Source organism: Platichthys flesus, chromosome 1 (genome assembly GCF_949316205.1).
Source record: "Platichthys flesus chromosome 1, fPlaFle2.1, whole genome shotgun sequence".
In the NCBI taxonomy this organism is placed as follows: Eukaryota; Metazoa; Chordata; class Actinopteri; order Pleuronectiformes; family Pleuronectidae; genus Platichthys; species Platichthys flesus.
The window spans coordinates 2,146,377-2,171,346 of NC_084945.1; the positions used below are offsets into that span (position 1 = coordinate 2,146,377).

At 42.0% G+C, this 24,970-nt stretch overlaps 4 protein-coding genes across 5 annotated transcripts in view; all 4 read left to right on the forward strand.

Moving 5' to 3' along the window:
* LOC133957318 (troponin T, fast skeletal muscle isoforms-like) overlaps nt 1-24,970 on the forward strand; it is a 133,975-nt gene that overhangs the window by 56,422 nt on the left and 52,583 nt on the right. The window lies entirely within an intron of this gene.
* Nucleotides 3,250-7,361, forward strand: LOC133957003 (high choriolytic enzyme 1-like). The gene is made up of 9 exons (XM_062392397.1): nt 3,250-3,322; nt 3,568-3,595; nt 3,687-3,737; nt 3,895-4,023; nt 4,780-4,900; nt 5,579-5,757; nt 6,379-6,460; nt 6,715-6,873; nt 6,952-7,361. The coding sequence occupies exons 1-8, from the start codon at nt 3,278-3,280 to the stop codon at nt 6,845-6,847; spliced, it is 768 nt and encodes a 255-aa protein (XP_062248381.1). The 5' UTR covers nt 3,250-3,277; the 3' UTR covers nt 6,848-6,873; nt 6,952-7,361.
* On the forward strand, nt 8,962-14,795 carry LOC133956897 (V-type proton ATPase subunit d 1). The gene is made up of 8 exons (XM_062392261.1): nt 8,962-9,163; nt 10,130-10,301; nt 11,264-11,442; nt 11,569-11,648; nt 12,037-12,114; nt 12,286-12,462; nt 12,629-12,706; nt 13,712-14,795. Exons 1-8 carry the CDS (start codon nt 9,037-9,039, stop codon nt 13,871-13,873), a joined length of 1,053 nt encoding a protein of 350 aa, XP_062248245.1. The 5' UTR covers nt 8,962-9,036; the 3' UTR covers nt 13,874-14,795.
* foxr1 (forkhead box R1) lies at nt 15,290-18,495 on the forward strand. Of its 2 annotated transcripts, none has more exons than XR_009921178.1 (7): nt 15,290-15,533; nt 15,706-15,798; nt 15,946-16,142; nt 16,724-16,792; nt 17,649-17,750; nt 18,036-18,268; nt 18,370-18,495. XR_009921178.1 is itself a non-coding variant. In XM_062392336.1 (7 exons), exons 1-7 carry the CDS (start codon nt 15,413-15,415, stop codon nt 18,390-18,392), a joined length of 864 nt encoding a protein of 287 aa, XP_062248320.1. In that variant the 5' UTR covers nt 15,301-15,412; the 3' UTR covers nt 18,393-18,495. The 2 variants fall into 2 exon arrangements, 1 of the variants encoding a protein (XP_062248320.1); XM_062392336.1 differs by having other exon boundaries at nt 15,301-15,533; nt 17,649-17,776.

The following is a 24,970-nucleotide window of genomic DNA, read 5'->3' on the forward strand; positions in this document are numbered from 1 at the left end:
TAAAAGTGTCCTCTGTCATAAGAGGAGGATATTTTATGCCATGAACCTCAAATCAGAATCGGAATCAGAATCAGAAAGTATTTATTGCCAAGTAGGTTTACACCTACAAGAAATTTGCTCTGGTTATTGGTGCATGCAATGAACATAGAAACATAAAAACATAAATACACAATAAATACAACACACATAAGAAAAGCAATAAAAAAAGAAACAATGTATATATCTACTCACTATTTACTTCTTATTTACTCCCCTTTTCTAATATTTATACAAAATAACATTTATTTAGACATAAACATATCTAAATAAAAGATATATAATAGATAAAAGATATAAAAAGTGAAGTAAAAAGTGAAATGCAAGATGCAAAACAGTGAACAGTGACAGATTGCAATATGCAATGTAGTGCAGTATAATATCATTTAATATCATGTGTTAATTTAACACATCGTTGAGGTGTGGGGGCGGAATAAAAGTCTGAGTCAGGTGGGGGTCACAGGCCTTGTTGATGAGGCCAACTGCAGCCGTGAAGAAGCTGGTCTTGTGGCGGGAGGTTCTGGTCCTGATGGACCGCAGCCTCCTGCCCGAGGGAAGAACCTCAAAGAGTGTGTGACCCGGGTGGGAAGGATCAGCCACCATCTTGCCTGCACGCCTCAGGGTCCTCGAGGCAAACAGGTCCTGTAGAGATGGCAGATTGCAGCCGATCACCTTCTCAGCAGAACGGATGATACGCTGCAGCCTCCTTTTGTCATTTGCGGTGGCAGCAGCGAACCAGATGGTGATGGAGGAGGTGAGGATGGACTCGATGATGCAGGTGTAGAAGTGCACACCATCATTGAATTTGGCAGGTTGAATTTCTTCAGCTGCCGCAGGAAGTACATCCTCTGTTGACCTCTTTTGGTGATGGAGCTGATGTTCAGCTCCCATTAGAGGTCCTGGGAGATGATGGTGCCCAGGAAACAGAAGGACTCCACAGAGACGACTGGGGCGTCTCTCAGGGTGATGGGGGAGGGTGGGGCTGGGTTCCTTCTGAAGTCCACAACCATCTCCACTGTTTTCAGAGCATTGAGCTCCAGGTTGGTCTGATCAAACCAGGTCACCAGATGGTCAATCTCCCAAATATGAACCTTTGACCTCCCACACAGATTTCAATGTTAACTGGTGCCAGCCCTTTCAGGAGAGAACTGAAAGAAACTGATTTTCTAACTTTTTCCCACATTTGAGATGCCTCAAACACAGATTTCACAATTTCTCTGTAGGAAGGATATAGGCGAACTGATAAGTATCATGAGTAATAGAGTTTAAGATGGGCCTTTTTGAACCGCCTGTAACAAGAAGACCAGTTTATTTTTTTCGAAAACCTGAAGCTCCCATTAAAGACACAAGATATAAGCTATGTCACGATTCTGGGGATGTGAATCCTGGGTTAGCTCAGGTCCAGAAGGATCCACCGGTTGGAGCCTTCATATCTCTTGGATGAAATGAAGCGCACATAGAGGAATCTTCAAAATGGGACGGTCCAGTCTGGCCACTGTGATGCTACTGGTTTTCAAACGCACCCTCTGAAGAATGCAGCCCCTGTATTGGGACACAGTTGCCACCATCTTGGCACAAAATTCAGATTCCACATGATCATCTTTAGCTGGTTCAGTAGACACAGGGATGTAAGTAGTAGTGTAAGAAACCTTCACTGTAGAACTTGTATGATCAACTGACCAACCCAGCAGCATTCCAGAGAACATAATCTTCTTTGTAAAGTCAAGTGGGAGCGTCAATTTATTTTTACGCAGGTGAGTTTTCTTTATCTTAAGAGCTTCCAGATAGTGTGATGAGTGATGAGTCTTGTCGTAACAATGGCTCATGTACACACTTCTGTTGATCATAATCATATGAAACGTCAGAATAGAGTGTTTCCTGGTGAACAGTGTTTCCTGGAGGAGATTTGTTTGTTGAAGTGTTGCTGACTTTAAACCCTGGTGGTTTACCTCCACATTGGTCATGGTCTAACGAGGCAGCACCAGCACTCATCATTGTCGCTTGATTTCGTAATACATTTCTGCTGGAACTAACCTCGACCCCTGTGAAACTCTCAGAACTCAACTTTCCTGTCGAGTTGTGACCTTTGAACGTTGAATGTTGAAAAACTGGAGACGAAAGCAACAAAATTCTTCACTATGAAAATAATTGGTGGTTGCAGCCCTTAGTACATATGAGTAAACAATTTTATGGTTTTATTATTTCGCTAAAATTTTGCTTCATATTAACTATTGAGCTCTTTTATTTATGAGTTGAGTAGATAATCACCTTTCTTTGATCCTTTCCTTTAATTTTCCTTTCTGAGGTCAAATCTCTCTCTGAATATTGTTAATTGTGCCTTGAATTCATGTCGGTTTACGAGATGCTTCTGTAAATAAGACGTGTTTCCTCGTTTTTGTCTCAACTGCCCCTTTAACAAAGTGAACAATAAGCCATTTTCAGGTTGTCAGTGGAATTCACTCATCCCTTCTCACACATTGTCCTGTCACACACTTGACAAAGGCCAAGCGATGAATGACAATCTTGTGTAAGTTTCTTGTGTCTGGTTTCAGAGAAAAATCAAAGTCAAGGCTTTAACGTCAAGAAAGGCAAGTTAAAACTCTGAGAAACAAGATGCGTGTCAACGAAAGTCCTTTCTCCCGCAGATCAGTTTCTCAACAAGCCGGAGGGTTCATTGTTAAAATGTTGTTCTTCCACCTCGACTGAGACTCAGCTGGAAATATTTGTCTATGCAATCTCACACAATCACGTGGCAGGTAAATGCAAATGAAAGACTTCACACACAAAACATGTGATGCATGTTTTCTTAAAGATTACACTACCCCAGATTAATAAAGTTACTAAACTGTGCTTTGAGGTACTAATCCACATATATTGTTGTGTATATTGTTATGCATCTTTTATGTTTGTGTATTTAAATTCTACTTGCGAATCTGAAAACATCCTCCACCACTGGAATTTATCACTTTGCTGGTTAAATCATTATGATTTCGATTTTCAAGATGAGCATCTTCATATTGTGCCTATGGATGAAACCTCAGCCACACCCTGTGAGAGCAGCCTATAAAGAGGGAGGAGCCGAGCAGCAGCCCTCACACCGCTCCAGACTCCTGGAACAACAGGTAAACTCCTCTGGTCTTTGATTCTCAACAAACTTATTTGCATCTGATTTATTCCTCAAACACTGATACACTTTCTGTGTATTTTCAGATTTGAACGTCAACCTGAGAGAACCAGCATCATGACGCCTGTTTTCCTCCTCCTCCTCTTCTTCTCCATCCCTGCGGTAAGTTTCAACACTGGGATCATGATTTTAACTCTGCTGGCATCTTCACATTATCAGCTGAGATCAAAATCATCTCTGTTATGAGCGTGGTGACGACGTGTCTGGGAAATAATTGAGTTGTTTATTAATGAGCCTTTAAGTTGAAGGAAAGCTGTTGAAAAGTTTCCATAAAGGAACCTCCACAATGTCAGATAGGAGATTTTCAAACAGTGTCTGATGTGTAACGTTGTGACTTTGTGTAACAGTACGCAGCTGATGAAGCAAATCAATTGGGTGAGTTTAATAATGAAGAGTTTTCCACGTGTTAACGTTAAAAATGATTCTGCTGCCACTTGTTTCTGATATTTTCTGTGTCGACCTGCAGACGAATCTCCTGGAGTCTCTGATGTCCTGGAAAAAGTCAACGATGGCTTAAGTGAGAAATAATTTCATATGGTCCAACTTTTTTGCCCTAAATAGAAAAACCTGATGACTGAAATAAAGTGATACTTGAACAGTGAAAAAAGTTAGATCGCTCTTTGGTTGTAAACCCCCAGATTCCTGGTTTAAGTGACTGTGTCGTTGTTCTTCAGAAAACTTGGTCTTTGGCGACATTAAGCTGAATGTCCAGAGAAACGCAGACCCCTGCACAGCCACTGGCTGCGCGTGGCCGAAATCAAGAAGCTATGTCTACGTGCCAGTGGTCATCTCCTCCGGTTACAGTGAGTCTGATCCATATAAACCAGTCTGATCAACCTCAGCTTGGTTTCCAGTAAAAACAAAAAAAATTCCATAGTGGTCGAAATAGATTTTCTCACAAAAACAAAATCCTTCAGTAGAAAAGACGCGTTGTCTAAGTACATCTTTATTTTTCAGATGCTTTTACTTTTTCTCAATGTATTTCATATCTAGTTTTTTTTAAGAAATAATATGAAAGCATTTTTTTTTCTTCCACTAACCACCTCACATTCCCTCAGAGTTATCTCAATCACACTATTGTAGTTGTACTTTCATACTCCAAATTTTACTTATTATAATTTAGGTTTCATGTCATTTTAGAGGAGGAATATCAGAAGATCAGGCTATGACCTGCGTTCAAATAAAGAATTTTGATATGAAGCTCATGTTATTGACTTTTTCACATCAAATAATAACTTAATTCTCATAATACTGGCTATATTTTCATAATATTGACTTTTTTCTCATTATTTTACTACTTTATTCTCATATTATTTAAGTTTTCCATATTAAATTACAGCTCCTTACACATAACATTGACTTTTTCCAATAACATTAGAACTTCAAACAAAGATTATCTTCTCATATTGACTTTTTCCCAATGAAATCATGACATATCACTAAGTTCTGTGGTTAGAGATATTTTGAATTGAATAAGAATGATCTGAAAAACTGTGAATGTAAGTAACTGTACTCTGAAGGATGGTCTAGAACACGCAGCTTGTACTCTGTCTCCGCAGCCCGTGCAGAGCGCAACATCATCATCAGAGGCCTGCTGACCTTCCACAGTTCCACATGCATTCGCTTCGTGTGGAGACGCTCGTATCACAGGAACTACCTCCACTTCTACTCTGGATCTGGGTAGGAACACACACTCAGGTTCTGTGTACTGATATGAGCTTCAGCGAACCTCGAATGGCGTCTTTATTTACAGCGACACAGTCCCTGCAGGTCACTCTTCCAGTTTCTGAGAGAAAAGCTGCATCCAGCGTCACAACATGCAACAAACAGCTCATTTCCAAACAAGCAGGTTTAGAACTCGTGCTGTTGAAGCCTCAGTGTTCAGTCTCAACCACAGTAAAGTCAGGTCAGGGAACAAGTTTCTGTTTGAAACGGTTTCAGGCAGGGATCAAAACAGGATGAGGGCGGCTGTGGCTGAGCGGTAGAGTGGTCGTCCTCCAACCTGAAGGTCGGCGGTTCGATCCCCAGTCTGAACAATCTGCATTCCGAAGTGTCCTTGGGCAAGATGCTGAACCCTGAATGGCCCCCATAGAATAACAAAGTGCTGGGATAGATTCACTGTATGAATGTGTGTGTGATTGGGTGAATGTGAAACTGTCGTGTAAAGAGCTTTGAGTGGTCATCAAGACTAGAAAAGCGCCAAATTAATATAAATCCATTTACCATGTTGTCCCAGTGATAAAGGTTTAAAATCAGACAACACCTGTGTCCTTCTAAAAGCCAAATGGATAATGTGACCTCTTTCTCATCTATAACTTTTCTATATGTCTCTTACAATAATCTCCCTGTGTGTGTCAGGTGCTGGTCGTACGTGGGCCGTCAGCGTAGAGGACAGGCTATCTCCCTGCAGAGAAACGGCTGTCTGTACACGGGCACAGTGCAGCACGAGGTCCTCCACGCTCTGGGCTTCCACCACGAGCAGGTCCGCTCCGACAGGGACGAATCCGTTCAGATTCTCACCGAGAACATTCGTCCAGGTGAGCTCATCCACAAAAACCGTCATTCCACGCTGCCAATTTCATCTGTTTGTGCCACGGACTGTAAATGAAGGTGGAGGACGAGTCTCCACTTCCTCCCTTGGCCCAAAAATCAAGACAGAATATCCTGAGTGCTAGCCCTACGTGAATATGGATCAAAGCCTCTTTCCAGCCAATCATACTCCGAAGATGTATAATACACCGACAGCGAATCAGAGGTTGAGCTCGACATATTTCACCAGTTTGAACCAGGTTGATGTGCGTTTTTTTTAAATAATTTTTATCTAGGTTGTTTTTTCACATGGTAAGTTTTGTGGGCGGAGTCAAGGATTTGTCCGTCTTAACATCTGCTGTTTTGATTTATTGTTCTAATCTTTATTTTCTTGGCTATGAGTTATGTGCGATAGTTTTCCCTGACATATAACTGTTTTTCAACCACTGCTACAATACTTCTAGCAACGCCATCCCATCCATTAGGGTTCATCCTCTTGGGATCATGAATATCTGCACCAAATAATCCATTCAATACTTGTGGAGCTACTTTCTCTCAGAATGGTTACTACCGAAGAAAATGGGAAATGATAAAAACCCAGTTTAATTTAGAATGTCTATCTCCTGCAGGAAAGGAACACAACTTTGATAAAGAGCAGACTAACAACTTGGGGACTCCCTACGACTTCAACTCTGTAATGCATTACAGCAAGTAAGTGTTGGTTTATTCATCATCGCCATTGAAGCCACTTGAGTGAGACGCATTTTTTAATGAGATTTTTTGTTTTCTTTATTGACTTGTTTCTTGAATCTGATCAAATTATTGTCATGCATATACAACACCCGCCTTGTAGCATAATGATCAACACTGATGCAGCGAGTGTGTTTTTCTAATGTCAGTGAATAACAACAGAGCTAATGAACGAAGACAAAACCAATAAAGTTGTGTTTGGTTCCTCTTCAAAGATACGCCTTCAGCAAGAACAGGAAGCCAACCATCGTGGCCAGGAGCAACCCCAACCTGGACTTTGGACGGGCCAGATCCATGAGCGCCAATGACGTCGCCCGCATCAACGCACTTTACAAATGCAACGCCTGAAAACTGGAACCAGTCACACTGCTAACGTGAGTGAACACATCCCACCACGAGAACAAAGTAGAAACTGAGTTGAAATATCAAATCTTTTTTTCTCCCCCAACCAGGAACCTGTCGACCTCCAGAGAATTCCACCGGATTTCTGATTTAGAGCAACAGTAATATTCAAAAGCAGCAGGATGAAAAAAAGAAAAAAAAGATCTTTGTTTAATGATTTTCTCGTTTTGATTGGGTGATGGGTTTCCTCAGAACTACCAGGCAGTGAACCAGGCCTGAAACAGTCTCAACAAATCGAGGGGCTGATGTTTGCTGTGATGGATCATTTGTGAATTGTGAAAGCTGTTTTTAAATATTCAGTAAACGCTCCATTTAATGTTCATTGGGTGTGGAGCATCAGCAGCGAGATAAATAAACAATTCTAAATTGTTCTAACAGTAATAATCAACAACATTATTAAGCCTGGTTCAAGCGTCTTGGATTTTTTGTGCGTTTTCCTTTTTTCTAGACAACTAATCAATGTACTGTGTATTAATTTCTACACTGGACTATTTCCACAATAAAATCACAAAAAATAAATGTGTGTCTTTATTTCCACCAAAAGGAGGCAGTGTTGTTTCACTCTCCTGACGTCACGGGTCGGTCTCATCATCCTGTCAGTGACAAACTTCTCATAAATTCCAGTTTGTTTCAAGCTCCGTGAATGGTCACAGAAATCAGACACTTATTAGTAGTAACAAGTTTCAGGAGATGATGTGGGAGCAGTGGGAACTATTCCTGTTATAAAGGAAAGGTTAGGTTTAGGTGAAAGGTAGGGTTCGGCATTCGGTTGTGATGGTTAAGGTGAAGGTGGGGGGGACTCTGCTCAAATCTGTTAATCTCTGCATCCTGGAATAACTCCCCCCAATGGACTGCATCTATTTACTGGTTTTATTTATTTCATACCAGAACTCAAGTTAATTTCAGGACATAGAGTTCCTCTCCGGGCATAGAGATCGCTGCAGGACAGAGACTCTGATGTAATCATATCATACAAGTACTGCTTCTTGTCAAAGTAATGTGTAAACTTTTATTTCAGTACACTTTTACCTTTTCGTTTGTACTTTTACTTAAGTAAAGCAAAGTAAGAGTCCTTCCTCCACCTCTGCAATTATCCTTGGACAGACCAAAATGCCTGAACTAGAACTATCAAGGCGAAGGATGGTGTTTTCTAAACTTTTCATTTATAAGAAAAATATTTTGCATGATACTTGCAGCATACGCTGACTGTCTCCTGTCTCATGTAATATTTAATTATCTGAATTTAGGATTTATTACTGTCTTTTTTCTCACACACACACACACACACATACACACACACATACACACACACACACACACACACACACACACACATGCACACGCTCTCCCTCTGCTCATTACATTTGTTAAACAAGACTAGGTAATTATTTGTATGACTGTCATTACCTAACAACTTAATCGTCCTCCTCTTGCTTTACTTGAGGGCTCATATTGAGCAAAACTTGAACATACATATAAATGGCATACAGGGATCTTTGTGTGTGCATGGGCATGTGAGATATATATATATATATATATATATATATCAACTTATATATGAAGTTGGAATCAGATAAGAAGGGGAAGATTATTAACTTAATTATTAATTAATTATTATCTATCTCTAAAGGCCTTGTGCATATTAATTTCATATTATTGCCCTAGATAAACATGACACACCTCGTTCTGGTAGATTTGAGGTTCTGTTTATACTTCATATGAATAATAATATTTAAAAATTAGATTTCTCCCTTTTTTCTTCCATATTTGACCCACTAACTCAAAACCAATGTTACATTGTATTATTACCGTAGAATCACATCTGCTCTTGATAGATTTAAGTGATTCTCACATCTTAAATAAAATATTGATATTGAGAAAAAAAATCAAAAATTCTGAAAAGCTATATTTTTTATATTCTATTTCTTGACCCTTTTTCAGTGACGCTCAGATTGAATATATTATCATTTAATATATATATATATATTATAATATAAATACATTGTCAGATATTTGTACATGCTTTGACAGCAGATGACTGGTCAGGTGGCGATCACGTGGTCCAGTCAGCTGATGCTAACGTTAGCATCTCGGTTCTTCCTCCCGCAGCGGACTCGGATCTGACGCCGGACAGGATGCCTTTCAACGAGCTGTATTTCAACGTGGACAATGGGTACCTGGAGGGGCTGGTCCGGGGCTTCAAGGCCGGGATCCTGTCCCAAGCGGACTACCTGAACCTCGTCCAGTGCGAGACCCTGGAAGGTGAGCTCGCGCACAGCTAGCGGCTAAAACATTAGCTAGCCAACCGGGGCTAATCCCACAGGCTAACCTCAGCTGGCGTTAGCTCCTGTGCATCAACGCCTATATCGCGTTTAATAGTTTAATAACATATAACAACACAACATTGGGTTTTTTCGGTGAATTAAACTCCTCCAGTCATCGAGTCTGATATCAGTCATCTGATGTAGTTTTATTGTATACTGTTAAAATGTCGTTCTTTACGCTGAGCTGCATCAGCTAGCATAATGCTAACCCCAGCTAAATCCAGTGTTGTGTCGTTTAATGGAGATTTTCATCAAGAAGAGGAAATGCGCGTTTAGCAGGAAGAGGTTTCACTTGGTTCCCTTTACTGTGATGAACACGTATCAGCTGCTGAGCGTCAGTGAATGATTCAACGAGCAGTTCAACATCAAGCTATCTGTGACCTCTCTGCACTAAACTGTAGTTATTACAGTGTGACAGACATGTGACCTGTACACGATCATCTCAGTGTGTTCATACTGTACAACAACATGTGTTTAAAATGTGTTTCACGTGTACATCACTAAACATCCTGTAAGCCACACAGGACATTTATTCTCACTGATTACACCAAGTGTGAACGATAATTGTGTGTAGTGGCAGATTATTATATTATAACGTATACAATTGTTATTATGTTTATCAACCGAACTTGTTTCTATAAGATTTCATTCAGTGTGACTGCTTCAAAAATAGCTGACAATGAAATATTATCATACATTATATCAAGGCACTTAAGACCTTAAATATTGAAGAGAAGCCTGACAGTTCCTCTGAGAGAGAGAGAGAGAGAGAGAGAGAGAGAGAGAGAGAGTGTTAGTTAGTTCCCTGTGGTGCCTGAACATTAAATAAGGATTTGTTTGATAAGCTCTGATCAGAAACTTTGTAATCATGTGTAATTTCTATGTTGATGTGTGTCCACTGCAGACCTGAAGCTCCACCTGCAGAGCACGGACTACGGCAGCTTCCTGGCCAATGAGGCGTCTCCTCTGACCGTGTCTGTCATTGATGACAAGCTGAAGGAGAAGATGGTGGTAGAGTTTCGCCACATGAGGAACCAGTCGTACGAGCCACTGGCCAGCTTCATGGACTTTATCACGTAAGCTTAAGGCAATAAATATATTGTTGTGTTTCCACTCTGTCTGTTTGCAGGATTACAAATAAATACTTCCTGAATAACCAGGAAACAGAAGGATGTGGTTGGGCTCCGGTGAAAATTAATACAATTTGGGTCCAGAGCCAGATGAAAGGCCGGATCTAGGAATTCAGTTTCACTTTCTCTGCGTTGTTCCCACAGAGTTCATTCAATCGGGGCTGGTAGTGGGTTGGATCTACACCTTTCCCCTTCAGGTTACAGATTGTGGTTAATCAGCATTAAAGCCATTTACTGTACCTATGAATAACACTACACTGCCAGCATGTGGCAATCAGCTCTGCCCACGGCTACACAACACAACAAAACACCAAGTCAGACATCTCTTATGTCAATATGAGAAGTCTCAAATCTTTTGGCTTCATTATGAAACTGCCCGCCGCAGTTTGGAGAATTAAGGGGAAGTGTTCTTTTGACATGGTGAGAGACAGGGCGTTAGCCTTGGTGGAGATATGTGCTCTCTAGTCTGACTGCTAGCAGCATTACATAATAACGACAGATGACCACGAAACTTGGTGGAAAGTTGTTTTGCAGTTCAGGGAAGAACCCATTAAAGTTGTGTGTTAATCCAGATCAGGATTGTGTGACAGTCTTACAGATAGTAATTCAGAGGATAGACATCGAGGAGCTATGATGGAATTTGAGGAGCATGTTGGGCCTTGGTGGAGGTATCAGCTCTTCTCACATTCTTGCTTCTAGCTCTGCGTTACAGGGACAAGCTGTATAACAACATTATAATGAAATTAATTTAGACCAGTGGAGGGAATTTAATATGAATTTATGGTATACAATCGCTACATGCTGGTAGAATGTTAATGTTCATTCAACCAAAAAACATTTAACTCCACACAGATGAGCTGACTATTTATATCTTTGTCACGACAACTCCTCTCCTGTTCCCTCCTCAGGTACAGCTACATGATCGATAACGTCATCCTGCTGATCACGGGCACCCTGCACCAGCGGGCCATCTCTGAGCTGGTTCCGAAGTGTCACCCGCTGGGCAGCTTCGAGCAGATGGAGGCGGTCAACATCGCCCAGACCCCCGCCGAGCTGTACAACGCCATCCTGGTGGACACCCCCCTGGGTATGTGGCTCCATAAAACAGTGTAAAAACTGAGTTGTAATGGTACACCTGAACAAGAGATGCACCAAAGCTTATAGAAACATTCTCTGTGACCTTCAGTTAATTGGATGTAAATGTTCTTTTCAGCTGCATTCTTCCAGGACTGTATATCTGAACAGGACTTGGACGAGATGAACATTGAAATCATTCGTAACACACTATACAAGGTAGAACATCCTATTATCATTGTGAAGTATTTCCAGATCGCTTTACAGAAGCCAAGGCAGGATGATGGGAAATGCAATTAAGAGAGATAGTAGATTTTATTGAGAGAAAATAGACAAATATGAGAAAAATCCTAATAAATAATATATAAATTATAGAAGATTCAAAACCTTGCAATTTGTAATATGTTGTGTGATTGATATATTTTTAATAATTAGATGTTTTTACTGACAATTTGATTTGAGAACAGATTTAGCTTTTTATTTGAAGGTGTTGTGTAAAGGGATTTTGAAAACCCTACTGGATCGAACATGTGTTATTATTATATTATTATTATTATTGTTGTAATTGTCGTGTGAGTTTCCTTCATTTGGTGCCTCAACCTTTCAGGCTTATCTGGAGGCGTTCTATAAGTTCTGCTCTAACCTTGGAGGAACCACAGCAGATACCATGTGTCCCATTCTGGAGGTGAGTCTCTGCCCTGTTCCTACAGATGAAGTTACATTTCCCTAGTAATTTATACATGAGCAGAAGGGGGCGTGAAGTTCACAAGTGGATTCGTCATTAGAAATGAGCTCAGTGTGTTTTGTCTGTGGATGAAAGTCTCAGTTCAGGTTGTTCTTCTCGTCTGTGCCTCAGTTCGAAGCCGACAGGAGAGCCTTCATCATCACCATCAACTCGTTCGGAACCGAGCTGTCCAAGGAGGACCGGGCCAAGCTCTTCCCCCACTGTGGCAAGCTTTACCCAGAAGGCCTTGCTCAGCTGGCCCGCGCTGACGACTACGAGCAGGTCAAGGCCGTTGCTGATTTCTATCCTGTAAGTCCAAAACCATTTGTCCGGTAAACATCACCTGAGCATTTCAACATAAACCACAGCTCCTGAGATGTTATTAGTAGTTTTCATACAGTCCAGCTGAAAAAGTGAATCCAGCCTCATTTGTTTTTAATCATTAGTCTGTGTTTGAACTTGTCCACGTCCTCAGGAGTACAAGCTGCTGTTTGAAGGCGCCGGTAGCAACCCTGGAGATAAAACCCTGGAGGACCGCTTCTTTGAGCACGAGGTGACACACATCATCATCACACACGATGCATGTTGATTGTAAATATAAACAACGCATCTCTGCTTCCTCACATTGTGCAAAACAGCCAAATACTGAGGTCGCCATCTTGTCTTGGAGTCGTCTGGAGCCTGATTCCACTGATAGACGCCTGATTAATTTAAAACCAAACACTTGGAACACGTATTAATTTGATAAGAATTACCAGAAACGGCTGACACCATCTTTGAGAATATGTACTTGGTGTGTAAATCTGAAATTTTTATTTAGCCCATGTCCAGTCCACTAACATGTAGGAGCCAGGGTTTATGACTTGTTCTGCAGCGTGCCTCTAGGGGGCAGTGCAGATGGTTTAGCATCACTTTTGGCAACTGTCGTGTCGTCCATCTTTACAAACACTCAATGCTCCAGACCAGTGTTGACGTGTTATCGTGCTAACAAGCTAAACTAAGATGGTGACCATGGTCAACATTGCACCTGATGACTGTCAGGTTTAGTTCGCTTTGTTTCACTGTTAGCATGCTAATGTAGCATTGATCTCATCTGTCAATCATGACGTCTCTGATATATTTCTATATCATGAAAAGTTATGTGAAGTAACTAAATGACCAAACCTGCTACTTGGACCTTTTAGCTCTGTCCATGTCGCCTTCGCTAAAATGGAGGAGGCGAAGGAGCCGTCACGATGTCCGTCTCAAATTTTAAGTTTTAGTACGACTGCTCCTCCTTCACAAACACAGTTGTGGCTGAGGCGCTTATTTGAATAAAGATTGTTCAAAGGGTCAAGTACAGTAGTGAAGTTAATGATATTTGACAGATTAAATTCCCTGAGTTCAATAGACGCTTGGATGATGTGTGTGTTATAAAATGGGCACTGAATTGGTTGTGGAACAATGGGTGAAGACATATTGTGTCTGCTGCTGTAGTAGGTGTGTGTTTGTGATTCTAGGCCCGGTGCTCTTTGTGTACTTCATCTCCTCGTGCTCTTGTCCCCGTGTTGCGTCTCAGGTGAAGCTGAACAAGCTGGCCTTCCTCAACCAGTTCCACTTCAGCGTCTTCTACGCCTACGTCAAGCTGAAGGAGCAGGAGTGCAGGAACATCGTGTGGATCGCAGAGTGCATCGCCCAGAGGCACCGCGCCAAGATCGACAACTACATTCCCATCTTTTAAGCCTTCTCTTCCTCCCTCCCTCCATCCTCCATCCTCCTCCTCCTCTTCCTCCCATCAGCATTTCATTCAGTCTGTCGTCTCCGCTCACAGCTTGCTGTTAAAGATTGATGCTAAATGTTTTCCATTCTTCACTCGTAGGTGCGAATTGGTTCTGGATGCCTGAGTTAGTTTGTTGTCATGTGACTCCCCGTCAGGCTCATTGTTGCTTAAAAGATAAAACTTATAATCAACTTTAATACAAAGTTTAACAAGAGGAAAATTGGCTCAGGTGGTTGGTGCTTGTTTTAATGAGCTCACGAGGTAAAGGAGGCGACTGATTTGACTTTGAAACAGTCGCCTCTCACTGAGTAAACCTGACGACACACAGCGTGATGTTTGTTGTGCTCGAACACCAACCGCCTCTCTCCGATCAGACCGATGAGCGGGAACATGAAAGAGCTGAAGGTGAATTAACTTTAACTAATCACCGATCAGCCTCGTCTGACCTTCAGCTCGTCAAAGCAGACATGAAAACATTCCTTTGCTCCGTGTCAGTCTCTATATAACATATTTATTTCTGTTTTTTTGTGCGAGGTTTTGTCGGCATGTTTGGTCATTACTGTGGTTTACTCCCCCGAAACCTAACAAGTGAAATGTGTGAGCCCTGGATTGTGGTTAGATTTAAGAAAACAGGAGCTTCTGGTCGACGTCTCTGTTCCTGTGTGGAGTTTGTCAGTTAACGTGCTGCAATGAGGCAAAATCATGACAAACGTAAAGTTTAAACTATTAAAAGAAGATGAATAGATATTTAAAGATGACTGTATGATTTTGTTTTTCTTATGCTGTAAAAACGATGTATTGATTTATTTCTGTTTCTTGTGAAATGTCTATTGTAAATGTGGTTGAAGAAATAAACTGCACCAACGCAGGTCTATAGAAACGACTTTGAAAAAGTTATTTATTCTCGTGACAAAAGGGGTCATCACAATACCCAGGTTTTATAAAAGTAAGTAAGTAGAAAATCAATAAGAAAGAAAAGATTCCAGCGTTTGAAATCTTTACATGTTTTTGCTGCGGCTCGTTTAACAGTGTAGTTCTATGAGGGGCCCTCCAGGTCCCCTTTGCCCCGGGCCCCAAAGTCCCTTGAACCCTCCTAAGTCCTGCATTTAGCAGGACTCAATACGTGTGTATGAAATTTAAATAGTTTGAAAATCACCTGGTAGCAGAATCTGAACTTTACTCTTTGGGATTGAAGATCCTCACACTGTCTCAGCTGCTGCCAATTAAGCAGCCGGTTTTGAGGCACCAGACGTTTGTATTTACTGGATCAATCTTGATTTAGACTCAGACCCATAATGATAATGACTCAGTTTCACAAAGTTTTGTTTTTTCTAACGTGGGGACTCGAGACGCACGCGTGTCCCAGCTCCGGCTGAACGCTCTTCAGGTTTAATGAAGTCTAATCAGGCTGCTGAGCTGCAGCTGCAGGATCCGGCCTGGGAGTGAACCTGCTCCTCAGACCTGCTGCTGCTGCTCTCACAGAACCAAACCCATCCTGACATGACCCTTCATCTGAAAACCAGCGCTCGGCTCTTTGACCTGCACGGCACCGTGGGCCTCACAGACTGGGACCTGGACAAGGAGCTGAAACTGGCAACCATCTCAGACCAGTTTTACCACGGTGACGAGATTTTCTTTTGTTTGGCAGAGAAAACCACAGAGGACGGAAACACCGATTATCACAGAGGAGATTCAGAATAAACAAGTTCCACTTCACATTTGCATCCAGGAAGAAAAAGAAGTTTGAAGTTTGAATGTGAAGAAGCTTGTTTGTGTTTCACTGTGGCTGACAGATGAGAAACTGGTTGACCAGTACGTGGTGCAGAGGCCGTCAGTCAGGGCCTCGAGGAGGAAAGATGAATTTGTTTTCTACGATAAGACATCAGGTGAGTTGAGAGGAAGACAAGCCGAGGTGAGACGTCCCTTCACAGCTGCCGGATGCTGCCGGATGCAGGATCATGTTTCCAGTTTGAGAAACCTTTCAATTTAATGAACATTTTCACAAGTTACACTAACACTTGTTTATCCGTCAGACACCTTTGTGAAGCCGAGTCCGTGGCTGCTGGTGAATCCAAACATCGTCTGCCCGATCCCACACGGACCCGGAGCAGCAGATCATCAGGTGTCCTGTGAAGCTGCAGAGGAAACGTCTCTGCTGAGTCCTGCAGACAAACCCCACGTGTTTGTCCTCCAGGAGGAACTGCAGCCCCCTGGTTCCACTGAGGACATGGTACAGTCCTTCAGCACTCACTCTGTTCTCTGAGCTTCACAGAATAGAACCTGCCTCCACCTGCATCTACTAGAAATCCAGCTACTGATTCCACAGTCTGTCTGAAACAAGTCTCTCACAGAGCGTTCGTCTCTGCTTCACACATGGATGGTTTATCGTTCATCGGCTGAGATAAAAACGTCTTATACTTCGGTAACTCGTTCAAACATCGGATCAAACATCGTCACCATGTTTTCATAGTTTGATTATTTTTATTTCACACGCTGACACAGACGGATCTCTGTCCTGGCTACAACGTTCATAGAATCTCCTTTCTCTGTATCAGGTTTTCTTCAAAGTAAAAGCACAGCATTTATTTAGTTACTGTATCTCTTCATATTGAGCTGAATTATGTTGCTTTTATTTCAAAAAGTTGTGAAGTTGGGTCAGAAGATTGGGAAAACTCAGTTCCGTAAATCATGTCACGAAGAGTAAGAAGGAATGTTTAGTTTTGACTAATAATATCGTCACCAGGCAGGATGAACACAAAGTTGTCTAACTTCACTCTGCACCATAGACTGTTTATACAAAGTGTTTTCAAGATCAAGGATGAAGACGTCTCCCGTCGACCGGCCAAGAGCAGGCGCAAGGGGAGGACCACCAAAGTCAGGGTGAGGGCATCAGACCTGTGATCCACCAGGTTCACTCAGTGAGGAGCCGCATATGTTTTTATATCTTTTAAAAACATTTATTTCTCGGCCGTGATCTCACTGTGACCAATGAGCAGCTCAGGTTGATTCTCAGGAGTTCACTCTTTAGTCAGCATTTAGCAATATGTGGATCAAACTGTGATGACACTAATTGAATTGAGCAAAAACTAACACAATTCGAAGCTACACAAACACAAAGACAGGTCTTGAGGAATTAGATTCGTTGTTATGATCCTGAGCTTGGTTTCCTTCTTCTGAACTCAAAATCAAAAACAATTTTTCTAGTAATTTGGTTCAAGTGTTCAAGTGGACTCAAGGATGAACTAATTATAATTTGAAGGTCAAAGGTCAAGGTGGGGACTTTGACTATGCCTCGTGAACGTGTTATCGTCAGGACGCCCTGAGTGTATGTTTTCAAATTTGTAAAATAGTAAGATTTAGCTCTAAGGTTAAGATGACCTCTGGAGGATGATATCTGAAGTCTGTATCTAGCAAACCAGTTGTTACTTGGACTCATGAACTGATTATAATTCAGTGGTCAAAGGTCACAGTGACTTCATGAGTCTGGGGAAAACATTCTTTTGACTAAAACTGCTCAGGTGGCATAAAACCCCAGGGCAGACATGCAGACATGTAGATGCTGATTTCAAAGTCTGTTTAGAAGTTAATATTTTCCTGAAGATCTTGTTATTTGAGCTGTAATGGCTTCGTCTTACACGTTTCTTCCACTGCTCTGGAAATGTCATCGGCTAAATCCACACACACACAACGTAAGTGGAATGATTGATGGGTTTTATTTTTCACCTTTTTATTGCAGGACAGTAAGAACCTGACGCCGGAGAGCTGGCCCCGTCCGCCGGTGAATTACTGCATCCTCATCGCTCTGGCGCTCAACAGCAGCCACAGCGGGAGCCTGAAGGTCCAGCAGATTTACAACTTCATCAGGTCATTATGTGATCGTGTGGTAAAATGCCCCCAGGGGTTTTATGTTAAGGTCAAAGGTCGTGCGCCATGGGATTTTACAGCATTCGTTCTGTTTACCGATTGGATGGCACCCAATCAGTCATCGTAGAAGAGGCTGTAGGGAAGGAACTTTTTAAATAACCTGTGTGTCGTCTCTGATGGGGGAGTTACAGGGTTCTAACATGTTGCACCATGGCCCGTGGGGGGGGGGCTCCTCATAGTCCTCTCTGTCCGTTTCCAGGGAGCACTTCCCCTTCTTTCAGACGGCTCCGGACGGCTGGAAAAACACCATCCGACACAACCTGTGCTTCAGCAACAGCTTCCGCAAAACCTGCAACCAGCTGCGCAGAGACGAGAAGAGGAAGTCGTGCTTCTGGCACCTGACTCTGGACGGACAGCGGCGGCTGCTTGACGAGATCCGGACGCTGTCGGGGGAATCGTCCAAGCAGCTGCAGAGGAGCATGTCCCACCCGGGTGAGGTGGCAGAGGGCGAGAGGGAAACTCAGGGTTCATCATCTGTGACTACGATTTCTAGTCACAATGTTTACTAATGGTGTCTTTTCTCTTTGTTTCAGATATAATTCAGAGTTTGCTCTAAAAGCATTATGCATAATAATGCCAAACATGGAGAATGTTCTCTTGCAACTTATTTAATTTTCATTAACATTTAAAGATCCATGAGGAATATTTTGATTTATTTAAAAAAAAAAAGTGGATTCAGGTGAAGATATTTAATTTAACGTCCCTTTTTGAATAAATTCTTTATTTGTGTTTGTCTGGTTTCGTTGGAGCTGCTTTTTATTACGTTTCTTTAAAGCAAACCATTTTAGGTTCTCTCCTCCAGTTATGTGTTTTATACAAGCCAATCAGCTGAGCGACATAGCTACAGGTCAGCTGGCCGGCCACGTTGAGCCGAACGTAGACAAACATGTTACTACTCAACCGATGCAGGATTCTTGGTGCAGATAACGTACGTTGGTAGAAAATCATATCAGCTGATGTTAAGTTTCTTAACATAAATGAGAACAAATGTTTAAAATCCAGCTCACTTGCATTTCTTTCTTCAACTAGTTCAGTGAAGCTGAACAGTTAAACTGCTTGTTTCTGAAATGTAATTATCAAAATGATGTGGGAGCGATTTTGAACCCAGGTGTCGACGGCTGTTGGATTTGATCTGACCGCTCGGAGCGCTGTTCGCCCATTTGTTCAAACTTTATAAATATGGATCACGTTTCCAAATGGCATCAAATTCAGTCCTGCACTTCTCTGGCCACGAACAAAACGCACGTCGAGTGTTAAACTTTCTGGAGGTTTCCAGAAAGATTTCTGGAACTAAACAGATGTTCTGTGCTGGAGAAACAAAACAATTCAGCAATTCAACCTGAATTTCTTGCTATTTATCGGATGAGGAAATAAACGTGTAAGTGTGTCTGTGCAATACGGACATTAACAGTCACTTGTTAGATGATAAACTATTAACTTTAGTTATTCAAAATTCTGTCTGTACGGAGTTTTCTGAGAAAAACTAAATGTAAACTCAGTGAATTCAGTTTCTTTTCTTGGAACAGTCTCCTGAACTCACCTCCCTCAAAAAGTAATGGCATCATAAACGTGTTTTATTTTACGGCAGAGCGCAGGTCAATAAATCCCAAACAGAGTTTTCTAACTTCCCTACCGACGCCTCGCGTCACCTCGTTTGACCCCCCCATGCAGCAGGTCTCATTTCCCTGCGACTCACAGCTCGTGTCATACTGTTTTTACTATGTCAGGTCTGTAAGTAAATCTCTGGCTCATTTGCAAAGAGTCAAATGGTTTTTGCAGCAGATAGTTGACCTGTGAGTGTCTGCTGGTCAAATGAATGTCCTGATACAGAGCAGTGAGTTGTACAGCTTGAAGCTGGAGGTCGATCGAGCAACAGCAGCTGATCATCGCTGGAGACGTCTCACATCAGGTAACGAGGCAGAGCGACGCCTCTCTGTCAGTTATTGGCTGTTTTTGACAGATTAAGATTTGTATTGATCCTCTGCTGGAGAAAATCACTTGTTTCAGCAGCTGAGTCAAAATGAGAAGAAACCTTTCATATAGAGGAGTGAAACAGGAAGTGTCACACAGGAGTAGACAATATATCAAGACCAAAAGATGAATCCAGGCGTGAATTTGTAACCTTAAATACCAGGACGTGATTGGCCGTGGGCTTCCTCCGTTGATCCTGGGGTCCACGACTGACCATGTGTCCTAAAAGTTTGACAAAGATCCGCTTCTGTCTGAAGAATGTGACTGTAGGAGTTTGTTTTGTTCATGTAGTTTTATTCATTTCTTCAATCGGCATGCGTTGTTTTATTTTCTGATTTCTCTAACGTGACAGATTCAAGTCAGAGGAAGATTTAGAAATTAACCACATTTGTGTTTTGTTTGAGTCAAAGGATCCAAGGTTGAGATAGGAAGTGAAATCTTTATGTATTTGTGAGGAGATGCTCTGACACACAGGATCGATGACTCCACCTTGGTTTGATACGTTTGTCTGACAGTGCAGCTGCATTATAACGTTTCCAAGTTCCTTTATGCAGATCAACTTTCTGTAACTTTCCTTCAAAGAGCAGCGGTTGATTGAGGATGTAAAAATTGTTTAGTTGCTTTGTTTGTTTGTTTGTTAACCTCACTACACACAGAAGCATGGTTTAATAACACAATAATGCTCTCTGTCCGGCAGTGTTATCGTGATGATGAAGAGTGGCCTCTCTGGAGCCTTCCTCCTCCTCCTCCTCCTCCTCCTCTGCACTCCTGCAGAGTCTGGACTGGGAGAAGTGCTGAAGACACGATATGATTATTACAAAGACAATCATCGCAACTGGGAGGAAGCGCAAAGCCACTGCAGAGGGTGAGCTTCTCTTTTTGAGTCACATGATTGTCCAAAGCAATCAAATGCTTTTATTCATCTATGGCTACCTACTGGTTTACGTTTCTGTGTTACACGGATGTGTCACGTTGTTTTTAAACGTAACCTGTGAGGTCCATGTTCACTGTAACGTGTAGCGACAAATAAATAGTTGTTCAAATTGAAGCTTGAGTGTGAAATTAAGAAAGTGTTAAAAAGGACAACATCAAAGAAAACTGTCAAAACAAATCACACCCATTAAAATAGTTTAAAATCAGGTTTTTAAAGTATGTCCAGTAAAGAATATGTTTTAAACATTACATTTAGAACAGTGAAAATGTCCCCTGTCCTCAGGGCCCTGGTCACCCTTAGTTTCCAGCCTCGTTTTAGGAATTATTGATTGGACGATTTACCATCATAGTTTTGAGAATTTGGCGTGAATGACTCCGTTGTTTAACCGAGGGCCAGACCGTGCTAAGCTTTAAACGTTTTTAAAAGAATGTTAAAACCAATCTTAAATTGAACTGCAGCCTTTGACGGGAGGTGAAGACTGAGCGATATGGAGCTTGAGCTGGGTGAAGTTTAAAAGTGACACACACTTCTGAAAACATCTGCTGCTGTTGGTGTCACTTCGTTTTTTGTGTATTCTGACTCGTCACTGTGCAAATAGCTTTGATTCTTCTTCTCCAAACAGCCAATACAACCGTGACCTGGCCATCCTCTATTCACAGGCGGATACAGAGGGTCTGAACATTGATGATTATAACTCGTGGATCGGCCTGGTCAGAGACGGTCAGAGACACTGGCATTGGTCGAACGAAGATGAATCCAACTTCAGGCCCTGGGCACATGATGAACCTCACGAGATGGATGACTGTGTCTATGTGACTTATGACGACATCTCAAGGTGTGGTTGTGTTTTTTAACTAACGAACAGTCTCTATGCAGGAGGTGTTTGACGTGATGTGTCTGGTGCATTGAATTCTATTCAGAACTGATAAAAGCCATCAGTCCTGGATTCAGATTTAACTGCAAAACTTTGCCGCAGATTTAGATGTAATTCTCTTCATCAGGATTTCTTGAAGCTAAACGCACAACGTTCGTCTTATTGCTGTAATGCCTGATATCAATCCGAATAACAGAGCCTTAATTTTGATAAGATGTGAACTTGTATGAAAAAAAATAACAGCAGTTCAGTTAATCATTCAAATTTGTATATAAACCACACACGTGAACAGTAATAATTCTGTTTGGTCTGATGACAAATTTTGACATTCAAACCTTCAGTGCAGATAACTTGGACAGTCAGATCACTTAGACCCCCCCCCCCCCAACACACACACACACACACACACATGCACACACACACACTTCGCCTGAAACACACTGGCTCAGGTTGGAAGTTCTTAACGTTTGGATCAACTCGAATTCAAAGATAAGAAGTTGTATCGAGTCACGCTGTGTTCTGATGAAACTGTTGTTTGCAACACGAAACCAGATCGAAGTTAATGTGTACAAAAGAATAAAGGTATTGAGTGCATCACTATAATTCACTTTATTTTTATTTTTTTCTCTTCAAAGTTTTCACGCAACCGGCTGTGACCAGTATTTTTTCTTCATCTGTCACGAACCCCACAACGACCATTACCACTATCATTTTGAACTTAAGTCAAAGACGTGGTTTGAGGCCCAGGCGTACTGCAGGGACGTTTACCACGATCTGTCAACTTTCAAAAAGGGCTCCGACCTGGACGATGTTGAACTTCCAGAGGACTTTCCTGTCTGGACGGGACTGCACAGAGACGGTAAAACGCAAACCAGCCATGTTTTCATGAACTCTAATGGGCTCAGTGGACAAACTGGAACTCATCCACTGCTGCAATGTTCATATGTGAAAGAGAAACTCTGGAGGAAGTCTGAAGACATCTGTGTATACTATACTAAATAAAAAAGGTCGTCCCATCTTTTATAAGTATGATTTTCCGATAGCTATTTCTTGTAAAAGGCTTCAAACTTAGTCCTCCTACAAACCAATAACAGTGTCATCTCTCATTCAATATAATAGCAGATTGATATTTTAACAGCTCCATTTGATAATTGCTCCATCATTTCTCTGCTGTCTGTAACAGACTGTGCACATTCTGCCCTCGTCTATGAAAGCACATATTGCACCTGGTAGTCCGTTTTTGAAACCACAGGGAAACAAGACACGAATGACTTCAGACTAGGTTTTAATGGTCAGTCGTACGTTCACCTCCCGTCGCCCTACGATAGCCATGTGTCTACGGCCATTTGTTATTCAGACATTAATCGATAGTGACATTTTCTACCCTAAAATAAAAAGTTCCCCTCATCTGCCTTGCTAAACAGTTCCCCCTCTGTCCTGCAGAGGGAGCATGGAAGTGGACCAGAGGCTTGTCGGAGTTCAGAGGTTGGTCATCAAATGAAGCGGGAAACAACAATGGCGACTGTGCCTCCATCTCTTCTCTGAGTAAAAAGATGTCCGCCACAGACTGCAACCTCCGCTACCCCGTCCTCTGCTACTGGGACAACCTGGTCCTGGTGAACGAGAGCAAGACGTGGCAGGAGGCGCTGGAACACTGCAGAGCGCTCGGGAACCACGACCTGGTCAGCGTGCAGCCTGGACCGGAGCATAGCTACATGAAGAAGAGGGTCATAGAGGCCCACACTGACGAGGTGGGTTTCAGCAACATGCTTCTGTGAGTTGGAAGTAACAGTACGAAACAGGGAAATTATAGATATCAAACCTTAAAGTTGGGGTTGCTGCTCCTTCAGAAGCTCCACCCCTACATCCATGCACACTCATGGATGTGGGGGTGGGGGTGGAGCTCGTGCTTGAATAAAGATCTTGGAGGTTATTTGGTACTTTCATTGCGAGAATATTTGTTGGTATAACGTCCTGTGAGATAGCGGCGTTAGCATTTCCGGTGTTAGCATAGGAATGATGATAGTAACTCTTTTGATATGTAACAGGTGTTCCACGTTTTTTAATCGCTCCAAGAAAGATGAGCACACTGTTGATGTTCATGGGGGAATCGCTGTTACCGATTTTAGAGATCTCTGTCTCACAGTAGCATGAAGACATTTGTTGCTGATTTGCTGGAACAGCGTTGTGATGCTCGGGTCGTCCAGCTCTCTTTCTTTTATTTGTTTGATTTGTTTCTAGTTCCTGCATGCTCACAGAACGTACAGTCATCGGACCAAGGGCGAGATATCATTATTATCCTTTTTTTATGCTTCAAAAATCAATAGTATTAAGCACAATTCTCAATCTTGTTCTGTAGCTTTTTGAACGGAGGGCAGTTGGGACAAGGTTTTGCAGCATGTGTCCTCCATGGACCTTTATCGGTTGTTTGTTGTCCTCAGGTGTGGACGGGCCTTCGATTCCTGGCCGGTGAATGGTTGTGGGTGAACGGGGCAGATTTGCAGTACACTGACCTGCCCGCCTGCCCCCTGGAGCAGCAGCACTGTGGAACCTTGTCCAAGCAAGGCAACGTCAAGATCAGAAACTGTTCAGAGACAAGGAACTTCCTTTGTTACTTCTAGTAACGACCATCAACACCAACAGAATGTTCTGCTTCTCCCGCCTCTGTCCAACGACTCAGTTTGAGTTTTGGGTCTTTAGATGCTCGATGTTAATCTACTTATCCACTCATCTTATCTAAACTGCTTATCTACTGTAGACTTCGATGAAACGTCTTCTAGAATATGATCTGCAACGCTAACTCAATCTGATCTTCCATCTCAGCTTTGTAATTAACGAGTGATTCTCTCATAGATCATGTTCTGCTCATTAAAACCAACATATAAGCTGTGATTTAAACTGTTTGTGTATCATTACATTAGAAAAACTTAAAAAATAAATAAATTGAGAGCTGCTGTACAAAGCCTCCAGTTTGACATCTCTTGTCCAGCGCTGTCTTGGTTTTCTTGAAACCAGAAGTAACCACATTAGGACAAGCGAGTGATGGAGTTAGTAAGAGCTGTCAATCAAACTGTATCCATGATGCCCCAATGCAAACAGTGCTTAATGGTCTATTTGACTCAAAATACGACAGATTGAGACAATAAACTGCTAAATAATTATGTGAGAATCTGCGTTATAATCTACTTTAAATGTATCTGCATTCATTGGCAGGCGGGTTGGTAAACAAGATTAGCTCAACTAAACATTTCTGTGATAAATGAAATGCGTGCGGCCGTAAACGGTGTGCGTCTAACAGAAGATAGAGGCTTGGCCCAGATATCATCCAATTACACCTGAAGCCTCACGATGTTGT